At 33.0% G+C, this 15670-nt stretch overlaps 2 protein-coding genes across 3 annotated transcripts; both read right to left on the reverse strand.

Annotated features, from left to right (window-relative positions):
* Positions 1 to 927: 927 nt before the first annotated feature.
* LOC124438844 lies at positions 928 to 10258 on the reverse strand. Its single transcript, XM_046989055.1, has 23 exons — positions 9791 to 10258; positions 8705 to 9061; positions 8170 to 8438; positions 7987 to 8043; positions 7762 to 7909; positions 7483 to 7669; positions 7254 to 7320; positions 7043 to 7185; positions 6896 to 6962; positions 6383 to 6466; positions 5673 to 5772; positions 5296 to 5391; positions 4698 to 4728; positions 4518 to 4615; positions 4339 to 4423; positions 4127 to 4241; positions 3978 to 4057; positions 3640 to 3708; positions 3443 to 3554; positions 3190 to 3222; positions 3052 to 3119; positions 2620 to 2809; positions 928 to 2258 (listed from the first exon to the last, which is right to left on the reverse strand). Exons 1-23 carry the CDS (start codon positions 10023 to 10025, stop codon positions 1263 to 1265), a joined length of 3687 nt encoding a protein of 1228 aa, XP_046845011.1. The 5' UTR covers positions 10026 to 10258; the 3' UTR covers positions 928 to 1262.
* A 12-nt stretch (positions 10259 to 10270) lies between these two features.
* On the reverse strand, positions 10271 to 15473 carry LOC124438848 (cyclin-D-binding Myb-like transcription factor 1). 2 transcript variants are annotated; one of them, XM_046989061.1, is made up of 16 exons: positions 15397 to 15473; positions 15176 to 15314; positions 15028 to 15102; positions 14307 to 14517; positions 13340 to 13436; positions 12711 to 12846; positions 12384 to 12460; positions 11861 to 11966; positions 11712 to 11787; positions 11589 to 11621; positions 11189 to 11292; positions 10962 to 11118; positions 10798 to 10881; positions 10653 to 10721; positions 10497 to 10579; positions 10271 to 10414 (listed from the first exon to the last, which is right to left on the reverse strand). In XM_046989061.1, exons 5-16 carry the CDS (start codon positions 13358 to 13360, stop codon positions 10320 to 10322), a joined length of 1041 nt encoding a protein of 346 aa, XP_046845017.1. In that variant the 5' UTR covers positions 13361 to 13436; positions 14307 to 14517; positions 15028 to 15102; positions 15176 to 15314; positions 15397 to 15473; the 3' UTR covers positions 10271 to 10319. The 2 variants fall into 2 exon arrangements, with proteins under 2 accessions (XP_046845017.1, XP_046845018.1); XM_046989062.1 differs by having other exon boundaries at positions 13340 to 14517.
* Positions 15474 to 15670: the final 197 nt, after the last annotated feature.

Below are 15670 nucleotides of genomic sequence, written 5' to 3' on the forward strand. Positions count from 1 at the left end.
TACTAGCTACATTGTAAGCCCTTTCACAAGTAGATTAGCTACATTATGAACATAAATGTATTTAAATGTAGTAGAAATAAACGCGAGAAACTTGCTTGTTAGAATGCAAAAAAGACAAATAAATAACAGTAACATGGAATATAAGATATATATCCTAGAATATGATTAATTTTGGAATAAAATTTATCAAGATTGTATTGAAGGAGTTTCTTTCTTGTGCAAGATTGAAGCTTCTAGGTACCAAAGAATAAAGTGCATAAATGTAGCCCAATTAGGAGTAAACAAAATTTATACACAAAACAAGCGCAAAATTGAATTCGCCAACGTGACAGCTAGGCACACAGGATTCATCAAAATAACACTTACCGCCGACAGTTTTCTGTTTTCAAAAATATCTTCTCCACCCGTCTTGTTTAAAAATACATTGAGCCACTTATAAGAAAATGACTTAATATTTTCTTTGGTGTATGTCGTAACAACACGTTAATTTTGATGATGCATCGTCGTTTTATAAAAATTTATCATCAGCAGGTGCATTTAATAATGAAGCTATGAAAACTTCGGTATATATATAATTCAGATGATACCAGTCACGTGACCGCCATGAATACTTATCGTCAGTCGGAGTTAATATCAGTAGATAGCAACAAAGCTACCAATTTACAATATCCTGTTTGACCTGTTTCTCTTTTTGGACTTGGAAAAATGACATTTTAATTTCATGCATGCACTGACTGGAGTCGTAAATCAACTTGCTAAGTAGCCATGGAAATTTACAAACTACAATGAAGAAATACTAAAGCATTCCACTTAAAACTGTCCCAGAAAATAACACAGGGCTAAGAGAAAAAACCCGCAACATGAAAGAAATTTTTAGAACGAAAAGTGAAATATGTTGACATTATGCATTAAAAACAACACAAATGATTTTACCTTTGTTCTATGAAATTTATTCTTCATCATAATTTACATAAATCTATAAAAATTGAATCATATGTATATTGCGCCTCTGTCAAATATACTTTATGAATGAAAACTTTAATATACACAAATATAAATGAAGTTTGACGTGTGCACACTAGTGAGTCATCAATATGCTTTCAACAAACGCACATTTGTAAAGCATGGCTTTTCTTGATCAACATGCAACTTTTCAATAACACCATTTGACGAAATGTAAAAACTTTTTAACAAACACTCTACAATTCAAAGTCATCACGGGGGGTGGGGTGGTGGACAAATAACTGACTTCAAATTCAAAGTCATCTCTGGTTCCATCCTGAATGACCATTGGGAAATGGAGAACCATAACGAAGGAACAATTGTGAAGGGTTGACAAAGTTAGGAGCGGTTACTGGTGCATTGAAGCGCAAAAAATCAGGAAAAGGCGAGGTTGAAAACAAGGGATTGATGTATCTTGGAAATGACAAATCGCGAGGTGCTCCGGTGTTATCAAAACCAAATGGATTAAATGAATTTAAATGATTAACGAAACCACCCAACTGCTGACCACGGTTATTGTTTAATAAATAATTTGACGATGTTGACAACGATGACAAAGTGCTTTTTTTCTTTTGAGCACCAAGGGAAGACTTACTCTGTTTCGACACACCACTGGTCAGCGAAATTTCCTTCAGTGTCTTCTCAATACCTTTCATATTATTTTTATCAATGGATCGGTTATTTGCTCGGAGAGATTGATGATGATTTGCCACATTAACCGCATTACACTTCTCCATCACATTGGCTTTAGTTATAGGTAATGTAGGCATTGAGGCAGTTGTAACAGTTGCTGTTGTACAGATATTATCACAATTATCTGACGCAGTTGTTGTTAAAGAAGAGGAACTAGCTCCAAAAGTAGAAAAAGATGTAGTCGTATCTCTTTTTTCATGATTTGAAAATTGCGTTTCAATGTGAAGAGGGGATGATTTGATCAACGGTGGATCTTGAAATATTTCAGGACGACAATTTAACGTCGACAAATCGTTTCGTACATTAGGCACTTCTTGCATTGGCTGAACAGATTGAGAGTTCATGGTGGAAAACTGGGGTGAGGTTGAAGGGGTTGTTACTTCATGATAATTAGGAACAGATGAGGATACGTTGGAAAGGTTGAAAAATTGATCGCAAGAGGTTTTGGTGACGTTTTCTGGCATTCGAACTTCAGGGAAAGTAACTCCCACAGGTTTAGGTGGTCTCTCTACCTTCTCCTCCACAGGTTTAAAAGGTCTCTCTTCCACGGACAAAATCAGGGCCTTAGGTAAACAGAGTGACAACAGAGGTATGAAACTGTATTCCAAAAAAATAACCGCCGTTTTGCGTGATTTCATAAACGTTTAAAAGATCTTGTTGTATTGGTCATATAAAAACCAAAATATTTGCGCCACTTACTGATAGGTTTGAAACCTGGACGAATTTTGCAAGCAAAGGGCAAAGTTTTTGATTATGATATAAATCATGCCGAATTTCTCAATATTAAGACAAAAACACATGTTCGTTCGTACGATGTCATAAACGGACTTGCTGACCACAAATACACTTCACTATACACACAAAACGTTTTAACACCTCCCCCGCTCAACTCACAAAAATAACCACAGTAATGTTACAGCTTACCTTCTCGTCACCAGTATCATTATGTACCTGATCATTAGCATTCTCTTTTTTAGCAACTTCTTTAGCTTCAAATTCACGAATAAGTCTTTGAATGTGTTCCAGACGACACTCGACGTCTTCAGCTTCGTCAACGATATTTTTTCCTATCGCACAATTTCCACCAGAAGTCATAGATCGTAGAATACGTTTCCTTAAAACAAGATTTCATAATCGACATGCACATTTACCAACTAGAGGTACACCCCCCCCCTCTCTATTATTGTTGTCCATCTTTCCGCTATTATATAAACACGTAAATGTACATATTAAACTAGGGTAAAATGGTGTACACGTGAAGAAGCGACAAAATGTTTATATAAATATGTATAAATTCAATAATTGCTTTTAAAGATGTAGTCCTAAAGTTAAAATAAATGAAAATAAAAACCATACCTAGTAAATTGCAACGCTTGTTTAATAAGCAGAAGTTGATCTAAATCAAGTTCATCACCGTCATCGCTCTATAAAGAAAGCGGAAATTTTAGAAACAAGTGTTTGTATGTAGTACGTAGAAGGAGAATTGTACTGTACCTGAAATGAATCTTCCGTACCAGATTCATTTTTCTGTTCATAATAAAAAAATAATTAAATTCAAACAGCTTGACTCATAGTTTGAGTTTCATAAGGCGATTAGGATGAAGCTTGATGCCACGTTAAAGGATTGGCTAGTAATTGAAGACTGGATTCAGACAGCATGCTTGACATTTACCGAGGGAATAAAAATACTTTAGGTACAATTTTATGTAGTTTAAAATATGTTAAAAAAAGAAGACAAAATTTTTACCGAGAGTGGCCAATAATCTTCAGAATTTTGTTCATAAATCGAGATCTCCTTCTTGATATAATCAATAAGCTCTGATGATGGATGGCGAAAGAGTTGAAGAATTTCAAGAAAACTACAAGATAATTATTCAAGTTATGAGTAGGTCTTCTTTATCGTATTTTTGGGTTTCATAAAAATATATATATATTAAAACATACGCAGAAAAATGATAAAGTGTAGCGTATTCCTTAACATCTTCACCTATACCAAAATCACCAACTTCGAGTCTGAATGAAAGCAAAAAATAAAGATTATAAAGTATCATATTACAGCTAAATCATGGATTGTCACAAAATCATATTAAAAAGCTAAACACAGAGATTATCTTAAGACATTAATAAATGTAAAACACAGATATTATAATGGATTATGTGAAAAGATCATATCAAAGCTAATTGAAAGAGAAGAAAGAACAAATAGAGAGATAACGAGGCAGTTTTTTTCGACAAAATTTGACGCTCTAAATTCTTGATAGCACAAAATTTATTTTATCTACCTTGCTAATTCATTAAACATCTCTTCATTGTCTTCCCTAGAGACAAGTTCTTTTTTAAAAACTCTCTTTACTTCTCGCAACTAAGATGATGCAAAAGTTTCTTTAAGAACACAATAACACGTCAATGGACGCGAAATCAAACTCTTTACCTTAGATCGTAAACAATCTTTTTTCCAAAACAAAGCTGATATTTCTGAGCGCTCTACACAAGCTTTATCATCGTACTTTATGACATGGATAACATTACCATTGGGAAGATTTAATCTTGAAATTTAATATTTGTTTACATTAAATGTTAAATCTTACCCCTATAATAAGCATAATAATATAATCAAGGAATAAAAAACATCAATAAAAGTACCTCTTGACGACAGTGTTGGTCATATTAGACAGCTCTTCATTAACTTCGTGTTGAAACAGAAGATCTTCCTCGCTTGGTTTCTCATCTACGAACAAACAACAAAAATTTGACATTCATCAGTATAAACAATTAACTTTGCAAGACTTGAATTTTTCGTATTCATGAGATATTCAACATACCATGTACGACATTGACCTCTTTGATATTTGGATTTACTTGATGCACGTCAGGATTACCCAGCAATGTATTAAGGAATCCAGCCTCATTCGCATTATATCTTAAATAAGACGATTGGAAATGAAATAAAGATTAGTTTCAACTGTGGATGGAAAAAAAAAACACATGAAAAATGGTCTTACAATGATCCAGCGAACATATCCGACGAATATTCTAAATAAAATAACAGAATAATAACTTTGAATAAATAGTTTGAATTCGAAAGTATCGTTACATGTTTGTAAATATAGATCGTTAGTGCAGTTTTAAAGAAGGACTGTTTATTTTGGTGTTGGCAGACGACGTTTCAACATACTTTGCGGTAATCATTACTTCTTTCTTAGGACTGCATGACATAAACAATCTACATCTACATACATGTAACAAATTTGAGCAAAAGGCGCAGGTTAGATGCCAGCGGTAATCACTACTTCTTTCTTAGGACTGCATGACATAAACAATCTACATCTACATACATGTAACAAATTTGAGCAAAAGGCGCAGGTTAGATGCCAGCGGTAATCACTACTTCTTTCTTAGGACTGCATGACATAAACAATCTACATCTACATACATGTAACAAATTTGAGCAAAAGGCGCAGGTTAGATGCCAGCGGTAATCACTACTTCTTTCTTAGGACTGCATTGACATAAACAATCTACATCTACATACATGTAAAAAATTTGAGCAAAGGCGCAGGTTAGATGCCACAAACTCTTTATGACGACAAGTGTGCTCACCTGGAAACATTGGCTGTTGAACAACCATACTTTCCGTGTTTGGTTTTTTATCCGATGAATTTTGTACAGGCAGCAACGTCGATGGTGAAGTGTTAGCTAAAAGAAAAAAGTCATTAAATAGCACAATAGGGAAAATTTTTCCCAGTACAGTGGCAGAGTCTTGACAATTTAGTAACGTGATTGATAGCACTATCGTCTACGTGTGTGCCTATAGATAGTGAATAGAGAACTGATTTCACAGTGATATGAAATTTTTCAATGTTTCAAGAAAGAATGATTTTAACGTTTTAATAACGCCAAAATAATAGGCAACTTTGGAAACTTTAGACAAACACTCTGCATTATTCAGTCAGTGGAGACATGAAGAACATACTTACATATTTTGAAATCTGCAAAACCTTCATAAACAAGATTCTCATTAATGTGAATATCATCTTTTCCATTAGTGTCACACAAATGTATCTCCAGCACATTATCCTGGCAAATTAAACAAAAAAATAAAAATTAATGTGTTCAGTAGGATATATCCTTTTATTATATCGCAAGCGTCACTTCCGGAAACATGGCGCACTTTCATTGGCTGAGAAACATTTCTGCCGGTTTATTACTTTCCGTATAAATCGACCACGCTCCAAAACGCGTAATTTTACAGTCAAATGTAAACAAACTTCGTAAAGCAAACAGCAAAACGAAAAAAAAAAGAAACAAAAAACCATTTACAAATGAGAGTCGAAGGAAAAAGACTTGGAAAACAGTTTAACTATCCAGACGATACAATTTGAAACGATTTATTTTTTACTGACAATAACTAGAAAAGTGAAAGGCAACCCGTACAAAACAGCAAAGACGAGAAAGAAAGCAAACTTTGTTTCAGGTCAAATAATGCCATATAATAAATCTTTTATTAACCTCGCTTGCTCGGTCTTTACCGAGAAATATCGGACCTCTGTCTTTTTGTAGAAACCTCGCCCTACGGGCTCGTCGGTACAAAAAAACTTCGGTCCGATAATTCTCCGTAAAGACCTCGAGCTCGGTTAGTAAGGGCTTATTAAAGTGTGACCATTGCTGATAATAAATATATCATTACCTTGTTATCACTGACCAAACCAACAAGAGCCCTGTCTGCAGTGAGATCATTCATCTTATGGGCTGCTGCTGGATCCCATGAGCTCTAAATCGTTTTGAAAGAAATGACCTGTTATCTTAAACTTTAAATTTGTTGTAAAAAAACTTTAGCATGCTTTAAAACGTGACAAACGTTAGTGTGTGTAAAAAATTGTTTTTGTTTTTGTTTATCACTAATACAAACAATGAAACAGAACTGAAACTTTTTAAGTTACAGATCAATAACCATAGAATTATGTAGTTTAACTATCCTGATTGCAATAGAACAAACTTTTTTTTTGTACATAAGTTTTTTGTTGTTTATGTTGTAGAGGGACTGTTTTTTTCGCAATGTTGCTTTCTCCGACAATATCTCAATGAAGAAAAACGTCGATCAATAATTTTTACAAAACATGTGAAAACATGGCCACAAAAAATCCTCCAAAAAAAAGTCATTTCCGTTGAAAAAGAGGTTTTTTTGTGAGCCTTCTATTACCGTTCTTGGCTTTATATTTGCCAGCCTGCATTTAATAGCTTGTGATGGAAGTTGAATGAAGTCTTTCCTAGTGAAAAAAACAAAAAAAAACAAACAACACATTAACTAGAATGAGGTTATTTAATGAAATAAAAGAAAGAGACCTACTTCATAAAGCGGACATGGGACTTTGTAACTTGTGATGTGTTTCCATAGTCAAAATAAAACACTTCAATTATTCCTTTTGGTAAGGTAGCAGTAATAATTGCTCGATACCATTCTTCATCTACAGGATATCTAGCAACACAAACCTAGAAAATAATAACATAAAAAACCACAGTTGTATAGAATAAGTCACCAAGGGGAAAGAAAAAAATACCTGGCCAAGTTTTATGTAATTGTCATCCATTAGGAAATGAGCACTTTCTTTGGAAGAGTAGAAAATTCTAAAATAGGAAAACGAAGTCATGTTCAATGCTTCAGACTTTTACTTGTATTAACTTGTGTTAACACTGAATAATTATGACAACAAAAAATGACTGCAATGATAAATAACATCATTTAAAATCTTCAAACATGAACACGAGCAAAAATAATATAGTAAATACCTAATTTCATTTTGTAGATCAATCAAGGCAGACGAACATTCCATTAATTGTATCCAAAAACAGTCTGGAGTGCGTATATTTGTAACATAGACTTCAATATAGTTTTTGCCTTGTAAACATGGTGTCTGATACAAAACATCTTTACCAACAGCTTCATCTGGTAATGGTACTTTGTTCAAATTACGTTCTAAAATTATATCCAATCAATGGTTTAAATAAGTCAAAACATCTTGAAATACACAACTATAATTTTAATAAAAATATAAAGAAGCAATGAACCTTTTCTACATTTCCAAGATAAAAACAGCAACCAATCTCCATTGGAAAATGGTCTTTCAATCCTAATGATATCAGGCATAGCAGAAGCCATCTCAATCAAACTATAATATCCAACTGATAAAACATTCAGATCTTTCCCAATCAATGTCTAAATCAAAAATTTCAATAAAATTTAACTAGATTACTGGCAGTGAGTTCTATTTTAAAGATTTACTAAAACACCACCTTATATTCAAATGGAAAACGAGCCGTCCATACACCATTTGGTCTTTGAGTAAGAACCTTGAAAGAATAAAAAATTAGTTTGAACTATTCATTACAATTCTACTGATGTTTTGATCTTTTTTTTGATAACATTCAAATTCTTTTTCCTATAATCTTAAATAGAAGAAAATATTTGTTACATACATGAATTATTTCATCTTTCATCATGTCGCTGATGCCACTTTTCTTATCCAGTAAGTTTTTAGCTTTTTCAATACTAGCTTTCGGCTGTGATTTACAATCATCCAGAGAATTCAGATCTGTATGTTGTCTTTTACTCGTATGAACATTTTTCTTGGATGCTGATGGTTTTTCTTCAATTGCTTTTTTTGAAAGTGAAGTCTTAAGAGGAGGAGCTTTAGATGGTGGCGCTTTTAATGTATGAGAAGTGTGTGATAACTTTTTTGTTCTTACTACAAAATAAAAAATACTAAAATTTTAAAAAGGTTTTGAAATTCAAGTTAATCTAGGTTGATGAAGAAGATTGCCCTATTTTAGACAACCAATGCTAATATTTTTTTGTAGCAACTTTCCCAATATCACCATTCAAGAACTGACTGCACTACAATTCATACTCAACATTTTTTATAGCAAAAACAAAGTATGTAGAAAAAACAACTGGGCAACACAACAGAATAATTACTGCAGTTTAGGACAATAAATGAGTTGATATATTCACCTGAAGTTGACATCCGTTTCTTCGCAACAGCACAAACTCTATATCCTCCCCGGGGATATTTCTCTATGACAGCAATATCTTGCATGGCATTGAAAAATTCAGGCATTGACCTAAATCCTAATCCTGAATAATCTAGTTGTGATCCATAGTGTCGATTATAAGCTGAAAGGAAAGCTGTGTCAAGCACACCATTGGGATACACTGATAGCAATTCTTGTATGTTCTTCCGACACTGACTTGGTACGATCAATGGTTTTGTATTCACCGGTTGTTTGGAGATACGACGAGATTTTCTCGTATTAACACGCTGTTTTGAAACTAATTTGGCAATATGCTTGGAGCTTTCATCAGCAACACCTGTCAAAGTTTACACTATAAAGCTACATTTTCATGCTTGCAACAGAACACAGGTTTTGATAACCCAGACTGCACAGAAGGGCAATTTTACTCTCAAGATTTGTCAGTGACAAGTTAAGTACTCCTGAGTTGTTATGCAAAAATTAAGAGATTTACACAATTTAAGGCATTTTGGTAGCTTAGCACTTTTGGGTTTATATTTTTTAACTTTTGGACTCCAGATGCTTGGGAAAAAACAAGCATAATGTGCAGTCTGGCAGACAACTTAAATCAAGTATTTTTGATTAGTGTTTTAACTTGCCCGAATACTGACTGAATCAGAATGATAAGCATTGAAATACCTAAGGCAAATCAATCCACCAGATAACTTTGCAATATAATTTGTCCATTAAGATAATTTAAAATCATCACTTTATTTTTTAAATAATCAGTCTTTAAGTATTGGAGCCTAGCTTTGAACAATTCATGATTTTAGGGTTTGAGATCAACTTATATTAATTTTAAAAGCCTAAATTTTAAACGTCAGTTAAACCAAACAGCAAACTGGACGCATACCACTAGAAGGGATTCTTTAATAAATTGACCGTAAGGGCTTTTGGTTTCGTATAACTTTAAAAAAAGTGGTATTAAGTAAAGCCAACAGCCCAATAACAACGGCCATCTTGTTCAGAAAACAGCAACAAAAATTTCAAAAACGCCAACGATTTTTTTATATTACAACAAACGCACCTTTCAGTATTAAGGTTCCATTGATCCACATAGGTGAAACGACATCTGGCATTGTTTTGAGAAATTCCAAAGCATTTTCGCATTGAAAATGTTTAAAAGGCAAAGGTTTTCCGAGGACAGCAAGGTAATCATGTTCAATGTCCTCGACACTAAGACCTCTTGGTGCTGATATTAACAGCGCTCTTATATTTCTTTTAACCTCCGGACGCAAGGGAACGTTGTTGCTTTTATTCATGATACCGTCATAAGTCTAGCAAATCTCATTTCATCTAAAGAAAATCTGTAATGTCACCTTATTTTGAAGTCAACCATCACAGACAAACATTTACGCACACGTGTTCAAAATGTTGATTTACGAAATTATACGCGCGCTAAAACCACCGGGGATTCAATACCACCGACATTAGAGCACTCAAGGGGATTCAATACCAACATACGAGAAATGTCCCATGGGTGACATTTATGGAGTAAAAATCATGATAAATTTTGGAATAATCTATTATGATTCACACATTCAAGATCATTGAATTTAAATAGCTACAAGACTCCATGAGTTTTTTCCAACTTTTCTACCATCTTTTATAAGGGATGGTCGATGATGATGGTACAAATAATCCACAATTTCTATGAAAAATAAAATGAAAAGATTGGCAATAGACTTGATGATAATTTTAGTGACAGTGTACAAAAAGTTTTGTAAGACTACCATCAAAATCACAATCCATAAAATTTGGCACAATTTTCTTTAAAACACTCCAATGACTTCGTAACCATGAGGTACATGGTGCTCTACACAACATAAAACCATTTTCATTGTCATAATTCTTTTTATAATACACCATGTTAAATAAAGTTAAGTTACTTTGGTAACTGTTTTGTCATTTCTGTCCAGTCGATAAAATTTTCATCTATTTCACCAGAGGAGTATAATCTGTGTATGGAAAAATATCAGAATTTTGATCTCTTGTGTTTCATTTTTTTCTCTTTTGTTTGAAATCAAAACTTGCCTTTCAATAAGTCGTACATCGTCCTCATTATTCCATTTTATGTTTTCTTTATCATCCAATGTTTGAAAACAAGCTTCGCCAATCCTTTTTATGGCAAACAGAAATAAATCTATTTTAAATCTATTTAGCAAAGAAATAAAACATCCCAACAAACAAATACTAACCATTTTCTTCTACATTGAATAGCATCCCTACTCATGACATATGTGGAAACCTCGTTCCAGTCTATTTCTCCAAAAATTTGAGTGCTAAATTTGGTTCCAGTAACTGCTCTTACTGCACCATGAAGACGATCAATTTCCTCCTTGGACCAATGACCAACTAAAAGCAAGACAGAACATGTCAGTTGTGACTAAAAGAAGCAAGGTCAATAGAAAAAGTCAAAACAAACCTGCAATTCTTTCAGTTGCAATGAATCGAAAAATAACTGACATTGCATTGCGTCCAAGAGTAGTTCCTATCTTTGACCACTTATTTCCATAAATTTGATGCAATCTACAAAATTTAAATTAACTTTGATACAAACACAACATGAAAAGATAGCACCCTCTCCCCAAACATTGCTAAAAATTCTATATTAATGAATCCCAGATAATTTCACACAGCATTAATTAGACTTTTCGTAATTTTCTAACTGCAATTTCTTGCAGTTGCCATTTTATAGACTGACTGGGTTCCATTAATAAGCACATGTTATAATTTATTTTAGGAGAGCTTTTCTTTTGTGTTGGGTTTATTTGTACCAGTGATTCACATCTATTCATTTTTATTCATTTCTTGTTCGTACCCACCTTAACAACTCTTCTGTTTCACTATCTGACCACCTGTTAGTAATAAGAATGATCTCTCTTAGTAAGAATGATACACTGACAAGTTTCCATCACTCAAAAGCAGTAATAAAAACAATACTTAACCTTCCTTGTTTATTTTCATTAAACATGCGTCTCACTTTTTTGTAAACATGAAATAATGGACGATCTATTCCTTTAGCTGAACAAAAATATAGCAATTGAATTTGAGACAATCTTATTAAATTAAAGATTTCAAAATTCAGTTTAATTACCTAAATTACGATAGAAGTTTGTATGTATTGTTTGCTCTTTTGCATTTCCCTCTCTTTTTCCATTTTCAGCAAATATTAAATGTGCAACATTTTCAAGATTATGTTTCTATCAAAAGCATATATATAAAATGGTATTAATTTTTGTTCTTTCCTAAGTTGAGCCATTGGAAATCAAACTTGTTATTACTACATAATGAATATGCCGAGCATAATTATTCTAATTTAATTCAACATAAATAATTATCATATGTGTTTTAAATCTTAGATGTATAAAAAGTTACACAGGTAATTCTAATTTGATACAATTATGAAACATAAAGTTGCACTTTCAATCGTATAAAACTGTAAAAGTGAATCAGAAGTGAAAATAAAATTACAAATAAAGCATGTTGATAAGATTTTAAAACTTATTTCAGAGGATAAATGTATCTAGCTTTGGGTATATAGCAGTTTGCTTCATTTAGTCATTGTGACATATATATTAATAGGCATCCTAAACATACAACAATTTGAGCAAAAATACCTTCAAGTACTTCTTCAAATTTTTTGTTAGTCTGTTTTTCTCTCTTCTAGACCAGCGACCATGTTTTACTTTAATTCCTATATGATACAGAGATACTTGATATCAAAACAAACAAATGTAATTTATTTACATTCAAATAAATACTAATTGGCTGAACTTTATATTACAAAACACACAAATCAGGCTGTTCACTCTGGCTATTCGAGAACAGGGTTTGTTGTACTTGCACATTTGCCAAATGCACATCAACATTCAAAGCAATGCAAAAGCACAAGAATATTTCATACAGAATTCATATATTTCTTTCCAACATTGTTGATGAATTACCTTCTTCATGAAGTGCCACTAGGTCCTTTTCAGTAAAACGCCATTTTAAGAGCAAATCACGACTTCCACCTTCCTTATATTCTCTTTCTTTATTTCTTTTTCTTGTAGTCCATGAATGCTTTTCATTCTTAAATTCCTATCAATAGGCATTCAATAATATTATCCAATGGCAAAGCATAAAACACTTTGCGTATATAAAAGAAATCGCAAGTTATCACATAATTCATATTGGCTTGGTGTTCATGATATAAAATGGCCGCCAATTTGGTTGAATTTGACAAGAGTTATGATTGATTAAAGTAAATGGTTTGAACCCGGGAGTATCGTTACATGTTTGTAAATGTAGATCGTCCAGGTTGGTATAGTCCTGAGAAGGACTGTTTTTATTGTTGTTGACTGACGTTTCGACAAACTTAGCGACTCTGAAGATGACTACCGCTAAGGTTGTCGAAACAACAAGACAGTCAACAACAACAACAGTCCTTCTCAGGACTATAACCTGTACGATCTACGTTTACAAACATGTTATGATTGATTACAATTCAAATATCCTCCAAGATGGACAGGATGATTGTTTAACTTCTAAAGACATGATTGCACTTTAAATAATAATACTTTTTAATTCTTACCTGAGTTACCTCTTCCATCATGAAAACAGTTCCTCGAGGCACAAAAAAACCATTGAGTTCTATAAGACCTCAATTCTTACAAGAATTCTTATAAGAACTCAATGAAAAAAACACGCAAGATAAGTAGGTTAACTCAGCGCATGCGCACTTTAATGGCTTTTACACCTGAGAAATTTTGGGGGTATTTGAGAACCCGCACGTTAAGGTTATCTCAATAAAAAGCGCAAAAATTTAGCGCCAAGCGCAACACACTAAATACAACGTAACATTACAACTCAACTGCAATAACATTAACTTCATCCAACATTATACTTATCATACCTACTATTCAGACTATACTTAAGAGGCCATACACATTGTACATTAAAACACATACGTTAGAAGTATTGAGATATGTAAATCAATGTTCGTAAATTTTCTGTTCAAAGCAAACGTTTCTACGACAACTTTCTTTGAAAATTTAAAGAAATTACAAAAGATTGTTCTCCACAAGAATTAGATTAGTATTAGATTAGATCAGATTATATTAGATTAGCTCCCAGTGAAGACAAATCACATGATTGCAAGTTCTATTGGCAGTTACATTTAAATTGTGCCGATAGTGTGTTCTTTCTTCAATTTTTTTTGTGCGTGTGTGTGTTTTTTCTTATGTTGAAAGCGTAAGTAAAAATAGTGAAAACTTTTTCTAGGCAGAAATTTTCAAAAATAAATATTTCCCGCAAAAATATTTTTCATTGATAACTACTGAAAACAAACGTTCCAACTTCCAACAACACAGCTAGTGGTAGCCTGTGTTGTTAACTTTGCATAAAAATGAAATCGAATTCATATGCCAGCATTATAAGTCTACTCTATTTTTTTAAAAATTCCTGTTGTATGCAAACATATTTTCTGGGAGTAATGAATAGTGAAAATTTTTCGAGCTTTGAGTAATTAAGACTGCACATTCAATAATAGAAATTTTTACCAGTGAATGAACGTGAACTAATCCTTCTACAATCTCATGGAGAAGCCGCTACATTGGTCCTTGTACTATCCCTCGTCAATAACATTCTTAGAGTACTCTTCACACAACACTCCATCTGTGTATATAAGCTTTGCAAAGTAAACTTTGAATCTTCTTGCAAATCTCTTGTGGTGATTGCTTCCTCTTCACTTTCGAAATCAGATTTGTCGTCCTAAAGGAAAGACGCTGCTAGTTATTTCTACACATCTTCAACAACATCATGAACAATTCCCACTAATATACACCAAGTGAGACAACAAGCTTCCAAACTGTATATGTGATACAGCGATATTTCTTTTGAACATATCTTCGGTAGACTAGGTGTTATTATTAATTGTTTTGTGTTGGAACCTCGTCCTCGCTAGAGCTTTTATTGTCGTCAACATGCTTGGAATCATTCCAAATCACGTGCAAAATTTCCTTCACATGACCAAATTACCGTCTATTTAAACAATGTATGTAGCGTAATTAAAAGTTACCTTGACAACTGAAGCAAACCCTTCCATTACGTGATTCACTCATTTATTTAGCTACAAGAGTTTTAAGGCCTTTTCAAACTTTTTTTTACCATCTTTTATGAGGGATGGTCGATGATGACCATCATCACCCTTAAATTTTTTTTATCAAATAATCCGATAGAATATAAATAAAATCACCCTTGAAGGTTTGGGCAAATATAAACCTTTTAAACTCCGGATGCAAAGGGACGTTCTAGTTTTCTCTCATGATACCGTCGTGAGTCTTGCAAATCTCATTTCTTTGAAAAGAAAATCTGTCATGTCAACTAATGAGAGTTTAATTGTAGAGAAAAACTCAAGAATATATTCTACCTGTATTGTTCAGTGTACCATTTCCATGGGCTTAAATCAATTCAAGATTATTGTACAAGTTGCCATGCACTTTTGCCAACTTTTATACCATCTTTTATAAGGAATGGTCGATGATGATGGTACAAATAATCTACGATTTCTATGAAAAATAAAATGAAAAGATTGGCAATAGAATTTATGAGAATTTGAGTGACAGTGTACCATATGTTTTGTAAGATTACCGTCAAAGCCACAATCAGCATAATTTGGCACATTTTTCTTTAAAACGCTCCAATGACTTCGTAACCACGAGGGACATGGTGCTCTACACAAAATTAAACCATTTTCATTGTCATGATTCTTCTATTATTTAAAACAATAACATGTTCAATAAAGTTAAGTTACTTTGGTAACTGTTTGGTCATTTCTGTCCAGTCGATAAACTTTTCATCCATTTCACCAGAGAGTATAATCTGTGTAAGGAAAAATATAAGAATTTTGATGTCTTGTGCTTCA

This window comes from Xenia sp. Carnegie-2017, unplaced genomic scaffold (assembly GCF_021976095.1).
Source record: "Xenia sp. Carnegie-2017 unplaced genomic scaffold, XeniaSp_v1 HiC_scaffold_19, whole genome shotgun sequence".
Classification (NCBI taxonomy): Eukaryota; Metazoa; Cnidaria; class Anthozoa; order Malacalcyonacea; family Xeniidae; genus Xenia; species Xenia sp. Carnegie-2017.

Excerpts from the sequence above, each read along its gene's own strand:
- LOC124438844 (XM_046989055.1), bottom strand. The coding sequence starts at position 10,025 with ATGAATAAAAGCAACAACGTTCCCTTGCGTCCGGAGGTTAAAAGAAAT. Across the intron at positions 8,439-8,704 it reads GAAACGGATGTCAACTTCAG|TAAGAACAAAAAAGTTATCA; the intron begins GTGAATATATCA and ends TTTATTTTGTAG. Across the intron at positions 7,321-7,482 it reads GATCTACAAAATGAAATTAG|AATTTTCTACTCTTCCAAAG; the intron begins GTATTTACTATA and ends TTCCTATTTTAG.
- LOC124438848 (XM_046989061.1), bottom strand. The coding sequence starts at position 13,360 with ATGATGGAAGAGGTAACTCAG. Across the intron at positions 12,847-13,339 it reads TGATGGAAGAGGTAACTCAG|GAATTTAAGAATGAAAAGCA; the intron begins GTAAGAATTAAA and ends GCCTATTGATAG. Across the intron at positions 11,622-11,711 it reads AATGAAAATAAACAAGGAAG|GTGGTCAGATAGTGAAACAG; the intron begins GTTAAGTATTGT and ends TATTACTAACAG.